The sequence below is a fragment of the Papaver somniferum genome, unplaced genomic scaffold, assembly GCF_003573695.1.
Source record: "Papaver somniferum cultivar HN1 unplaced genomic scaffold, ASM357369v1 unplaced-scaffold_33, whole genome shotgun sequence".
NCBI classification, from domain to species: domain Eukaryota; kingdom Viridiplantae; phylum Streptophyta; class Magnoliopsida; order Ranunculales; family Papaveraceae; genus Papaver; species Papaver somniferum.
Window position 1 is genome coordinate 2,987,131 of NW_020644373.1, and position 6,536 is coordinate 2,993,666.

Sequence of the window (6,536 nt, forward strand, 5' to 3'; positions counted from 1 at the left end):
GTACACTGAATTGTGGGCAATATGTATCGCACTTGTATTATCGCAATACAAAGGTGTTGGCTCAGATATAGCTACACCCATAACTCTATTCAACCAACGGAGCCAAATAATCTCAGCGGTAGCATCTGCCTTGCGTGGTACTCGGCTTCATATGACGATCGAGCAGGAGTGGACTGCTTTTTACTCCTCCATGAAATTAAGGAATCACCAAGAAAGACACAATAACCAGTAGTAGACTTGCAATCACTATGATCATCGGCCCACCCAGCATCAGAAAAACCTCAGAAGTGTAAAACTTGATGAAGAAGATGAAGGGAATGACAAACTCTGATACTGAGTTCCCCGGAGAGATCTCAAAATACGCATAACAGCTGCCCAATGTATAGTAGTAGGTGAAGAAACAAACTGACTAACAATATGAACTGCATACACAATATCAGGTCGCGTAATAGTGAGGTAAACTAGGCTTCCAACAATGGTTCTATATATATCCAAGAGAACACTATCAGTATTAGTATATCTAGCATTCATCTCAAAGGGTGTGTCAACTGGATCAGTATCAGAAATGCGAGCCTTTTTAAGAATATCACTAACATACTTAGACTGTGAAAGAAGATAACCTTTTGGAGATGAAGCAACCTCGATACCAAGAAAATATCGCAACAGACCTAAATCTTTCATCCCAAACTGTTGGTGTAACTGTTCTTTTAGACGAACTATCCCATTCAAATCATCACCTGTAATAATCATATCATCGACATAGAGAAGCAATAATATTTGACCTGCAGAACTGTTTCGAACAAATAATGCTGAATCTTAAGGATTTGACTGAAAACCAAGAGAAGTGACAGTAGAGGAGAACTTGTCAAACCATGCACGAGGTGCTTGTTTCAGTCCGTACAATGCTTTACGGAGCTTGTAAACTTCGCCAGATTTATGAGGTACACCAGGAGCGGAAACCATATAGACTTCTTCAGAAAGATCGCCATTGAGAAAAGCATTTTTCACATCCATTTGATATATCTTCCAATTCCTAAAAGAGGCTACAGCAATAAGAGCACGAACATATGTCATTTTTGCCACTGGTGCAAAAGTTTCTTCATAGTCAATTCCATATTCTTGAGTAAATCCCTTCGCCACGAGACGTGCCTTGCATCGTTCAACCGATCCATCAGATTTAGTTTTGATCTTGTAAACCCATTTGGAACTTACTGCATGTTTTCCGGGAGGTAGAGTAACCATTTCCCATGTCCCTGCCTTGTCCAAGGCAGCAAGCTCTAAATCCGTAGCTTTTTGCCATACTGGTTGAGAAATAGCCTCTTTGTAGGAAGTAGGCTCAGATAAAGAGTAAACAGAATAAAGAAATGAATAATATTTTGAAGAGTAACAAGAAAGACCAAAATCACTAGGAGAGTAACCAAACCTATTTGGTGGATTACGAGTACGTGGAGGATACCTTGGTGTAGTTTGATCAACAGTTTCGAGAGGTGATGTGGCAGCCGGAGAACAGGGAGGATAAGCTTCTGCAATTATATCTTCAGGGACAAAAGAAGTAGAAGAAGAAGGTATATCTTCAACCGGAGCCTGTACATTGCTGCAAGTATCTATAGAAGTAGGAACAGGTGTGGGGCTATATGAAGAATCAGATGGTGAAGTATCCAAATCACCAAATGGATCAATTTTTACTAAGTCGGATTTTTCAATAACATCAGCCCGAGAAGCAATAGAAAAGAAAGGAATATGTTCAAGAAACACAACATGCCGAGAAACATACATCTTTTGACCTGTAACATCATAACAACGATATCCCTTTTGACCATCACCATATCCAAGAAACACACACAAAGCAGACTTGGATGATAATTTGTTTCTTTCCCTATGAGGTTTGGGAACAAAACAAGCACATCCAAACACTTTAAGAGAAAAGTAGTCAGGAGTTGTACCATATAACTTTTCAAAAGGAGAAACACCACCAGTAAGAGAAGTTGGTATACGATTAATAATATAATTAGCAGTTAAAACAGCTTCCCCCCAATACGTTGCAGGAACATGAGCAGATAAAATACAACGATCGAGCTGTTTCAAGAAGATGTCGATGTTTTCGTTCTGCCACACCATTTTGTTGTGGTGTGTCAGTACAAGAAGTTTGATAAACAGTACCATCAGAAGAAAGAAGATCAAGAAATGAGCCTTTTCTGTACTCACCACCCAAGTCACAGCGGAAACATTTTATAACAGCAGAAAATTGGGTACGCACAAAATTACGAAAGGCACGATAAATATCAAAATATTCAGAACGATGTTTCATAAGAAAAATCCAGCAATAACGAGAGTAATCATCAATAAAACATACATAGTACCTAGAGCCCCCTTTGGTAGGAATATGAGCTGCCCCCCAAACATCAGAGTGTACTAAATCAAAAGGTTTACTAGAAACAAAAGTACTTTTATTGAATGGTAATGCTGAAAATTTTGCAAGTTGACAACCACTACAATCTGATATCATGTGGTTTTATTTGTCCAAGAGAGCCTTTAGAAACTAAGAATTTAAGACGAGAAGCAGAAACATGACCTAGACGAGAATGCCATAAATAAAAATTACTAGATTTCGCAGTGATATGAAAAGATGATAAGTCGACTGTAGAAGCAGCAACATCAGGAATCCGCAACTCCACTAAAGCGTATAACCCACCTTCTCTATGGCCTATCCCAATCACTCTCTTCGACTGCGGATGCTGAACAAGACAACATGTAGGAGAAAAAAAAACGTTATAACCCAAGTCGCATAGTTGGCTAACAAATATTAAATTCATTTTTAATTTAGGAATGCAATATACGTCAGAGAGAGATAATTGTGGAGTCTTAACAGAGCCACTAACGGCTAGAGGCAAGATTGTACAATCAGCAGTTTCAACATTTTGGGAAAAGGAAATATGAGATAAGGAGGACAAACTAGAGAAATCTTTAGTCATATGGTGCGAAGCACTTGAATCAAAAACCCAAACGGAGGAGTTTATACCTGATGCATTAGATGTAGACAAACCTGCAAAAGAAGAAGTCATTGGGTTCAAAGAATGGGATTGCTGTGAGACCAAAAGTTTTTGCAACTGTTCGATAAGAGACTGCGAAGATTGTTCCTCATTTCTAGGAGTAGCAGCTGCAGCAGTATGGTATTGCTTGTGAAAGGTTCCTTGATGTTGTTTCTTCAAAATCTATGGACATTGCGCCTTCCAGTGACCTTTCTTCTTGCAGAAATTGCATTCGTCGCTAGCAGTTCTTTGTGGTTTATTATGGTAATTAAAATAAGGCTTTGAGGGTACTGCCAATACACTTTCAGTAGGGAGAGGAAGAATCCCTTTGCTGCCAGCTTGAGATTTTAAACGTACTTCTTTGGCTAATAACTCATTAACAACATAATCCATAGAAGGTAATGGATTACGATGCAAAATCTGACCTCTTAGAGCTTCAAAATCATGACGAAGAGCCATTAAGAACTGAACAAGACGCTGCTCTTCACGATACTTTACATATGGAGCAACCGTTTTAAGATCGGAAGGTTCAGTAAGAGCAAGTTAGTCCCAATACCCATTCATTATTGAATAAAATTCTTGTACATCCCTGTCACCTTGTTTTGCTTCTCTAATATCAGACTCTAATTGATAACGTTTAGCAAAATTAGATTGCAAAAACAGTGTTGCCAAGTGATACCACACCTCTTTAGCAGTAGAAAATTTAGCTAAATGCATGCCAATGCTTAAATTAACAGAATTATTGATCCAAGTAATAATCTTTGCATTACATCGTTCCCAAGTAGCAAGTAATTTATCATATTCTTCAGCTTTAGGTTTAGAACTAGGAATAAAAATATTACCACTAACATATCCCCACATATCTTTACCAATCAAAAAGTTTTTCATAACATAAACCCAATATGTATAATTACTCTTATTCAATCTAATGCTAATCGATTGCAACGAGTCATCACGTTCAGTAGCCATGCTATAGAAGAGAAATTAATTGCAGAACAGAAATCAATTGAAGAAATTAGGTTTAGATATCACCTTTTGGAGAATCAATACGAGGATTTGAAACAAGGGGTACCACTAATTAGTCAGCAACACCGATAATAAGTTCACGCCGGTAGAGAAAGAAGAGAAATAAACTTCACCGATCAGAAAGAAGAACCCAGACAGAGAAGAAATACCGAAGACAGAAGTAAAACCACAGCTTTACTCTTTTGTTTCGAAGGTAAAGATAAAACAGGAAGCAGTACTAGGGGGACCACAGTAAAGGATTATAAGGAGAACAAGAATATCTAGCTCTTGCGCTAACCACGTTTCTCTTGCACTAACAACGGAATCAAACAAAACATTGAAGTAGACCCATTAAAGGCATCTAGCTGATACCATGATAGCTTTAGTGAAGAAGAATTATATGTTTCTTATTGAATAAATAAACGAACTACACGACCAGTATATATATAGACCCACGGAGATATAAAAGGGAACTAAGACATAAAAGGAAAACTAATATATGTTCCTAACATAGCGTATTACTTTTACACCATGTTTGTTTGCACCTGACTTATCTTAGTCATCTGGATCTAAGTCGTTTGGATCTGAGTGAAATCACTTGACTTATCTGGATCTGACTCATTAATGTCTGACTCAGAAAATATGTTTGTTTTGTGAGTCAGACTTGACTCAATTAATTGAATTTTATGGGACAGAAAATACACTTGTACACATTTTAGACCACAAGCATTTACCAATACCAACTTATTCAATAGGCTCTTAACCATCTTTCTTTTTCATGTAATCTAACATATCAGACATCGCCAAATAATAAATTCTAAAGTAAATTTCAAGTTTAAAATCCTAAAAGCATAAAACTACAAGTTCTTCGTTGCTGGGCCCTTTCGAATCCTGCCTGAAATGTCGTAGTGAGAACCATGGCATGGATAGAATAAACCGCCAAAATCCCCAGGCATTAGGCAAAGGGATGCAATCAAGATGGGTACAGATACCAATAACAATAATCCATTTTGGGTTCTTGACTCTAACTGCATCGTCCTCTGGATCACACAGTCACAGTAGAGCCACCAGGATGTTTGATGAAAGCTGCTTTCCCACGCCACTTGACAGTCACAATAGAGCCAGGATCGATGCTTAGCTGGGCACCAGGCAGGTTTCAAATCCTTCTAAGTACAATATATTATTATAAAATAGCACCATATAATAAAATTGTAACAAGAGGAAACATATGGCAAGAAAATAAAAATGAAATTGAGGCGTATATCAGTAAGGCATGACAATGCAAATGACCAAAGCGTGAAACAAAAATCCCTGTCAACTACATTTGTGAACACATAAATCACGAAGCCATCCACGTGTTCACAAACAATATTCGCACACATCTTAATTCTAGAATTGTACGTCGTATACGTAAAGGGGATGATTATATCGATTCATCGACGCGAAGCCTTCGGGCTTGTCATTGTCTAGTCGAATATTATCATAAATAATGTTCGTATAAAGGAATAAACCAAGAATCAAGTATAAATGTAAAGCATATGAAGTTTAACGCTGAATGTAAGGTGTTGAAATGTAAATAAGACAGATTTACGTGGTTCGGCACTAAGGCCTACATACACGGGGCTGGTGTTTCACTATGTATTGAATGGTTACAAAGATGTCGAATGACTTTAAAGTATACATAGGTCTGCGGAAGTAGGGGGATTACTTACTCTTCCTATTTCTCTCTCATATATTCTCCTATAATTTCTCTAAATTGGTCGACCTCTTCTCTCTTAGTGGAGAGGGGTATTTATAGGGTTGGAACGTGGGTCCCATTTCTGAGGCGTCGTTGTAATCTTATCTTCTTTTGCTTTGTGCCTATTACGCAGAGGTCTTCGGCATATGCTGCGGCCTGAGCTTGAATACGAAGTTATCCGCCCTTCCACGAGCCGATTGACACGTGTATATCATTTGGTATTTAATGCGGTAGATGGTGTCTGCTCGTGTCAGACAAGTGTCTCTTTTCTGGTCACATCTGTGTCAGCCAAACTTCCTCTCGGCCGTTGATCTGGGATCTTCCTCGGGATTGGGTGTGATAACACCCAAGGGGATTATCTGGTGCTCCTCTGAGCCATCATACCTCTGTGATCCTCTGTCCCTGACCGTCAGATCTGCTGACCGGTGGCATCTTCTGATGAGATGCTTGCTATCATGTTTTGATATCTTGTTTTGCATGCCTTCGTGTCTCTTTCTGTACACGTGGTGGATGATGAAAGGTGTACATACAATTTGCCCCTCTTCTTCTGACTTGGGCGTATTTTGCAATTTTGAAGAAGAAAGGTCGTCCTACACGTTTCCCACTTTGCATTAACTTTCCCCGTAACTGCTCCTTGGTACGAGGAGCAGTTATGTCTTCTCTAGCTTCATAAATAGGAAGAGAAGTGAAAAAAAACTTTTATCCTCTTCTTGTCAGTGTTCATCCTCTTCTTGTTTTTATTCTTGTTCTTTAGTCATTTATTA

At 38.5% G+C, this 6,536-nt stretch overlaps 2 protein-coding genes across 2 annotated transcripts; both read right to left on the reverse strand.

Moving 5' to 3' along the window:
- Window positions 1-270: 270 nt before the first annotated feature.
- Window positions 271-750, reverse strand: LOC113342015 (uncharacterized mitochondrial protein AtMg00810-like). Its single transcript, XM_026586682.1, has one exon. The coding sequence runs from the start codon at window positions 748-750 to the stop codon at window positions 271-273; it is 480 nt and encodes a 159-aa protein (XP_026442467.1).
- A 1,739-nt stretch (window positions 751-2,489) lies between these two features.
- Window positions 2,490-3,998, reverse strand: LOC113342016. Its single transcript, XM_026586683.1, has 4 exons — window positions 3,615-3,998; window positions 3,239-3,521; window positions 2,838-3,043; window positions 2,490-2,735 (listed from the first exon to the last, which is right to left on the reverse strand). Exons 1-4 carry the CDS (start codon window positions 3,996-3,998, stop codon window positions 2,490-2,492), a joined length of 1,119 nt encoding a protein of 372 aa, XP_026442468.1.
- Between the last annotated feature and the right edge of the window lie 2,538 nt (window positions 3,999-6,536).

Bases quoted from the DNA above. Each gene is read 5' to 3' on its own strand.
- LOC113342015 (XM_026586682.1), bottom strand. From the start codon at position 750: ATGATTATTACAGGTGATGATTTGAATGGGATAGTTCGTCTAAAAGAA.
- LOC113342016 (XM_026586683.1), bottom strand. From the start codon at position 3,998: ATGGCTACTGAACGTGATGACTCGTTGCAATCGATTAGCATTAGATTG. The intron at 3,522-3,614 runs GTACAAGAATTT...CCATATGTAAAG, and splicing joins CAAAACAAGGTGACAGGGAT to TATCGTGAAGAGCAGCGTCT. The intron at 3,044-3,238 runs GTCACTGGAAGG...CTTCTTTTGCAG, and splicing joins CAATTTCTGCAAGAAGAAAG to GTTTGTCTACATCTAATGCA.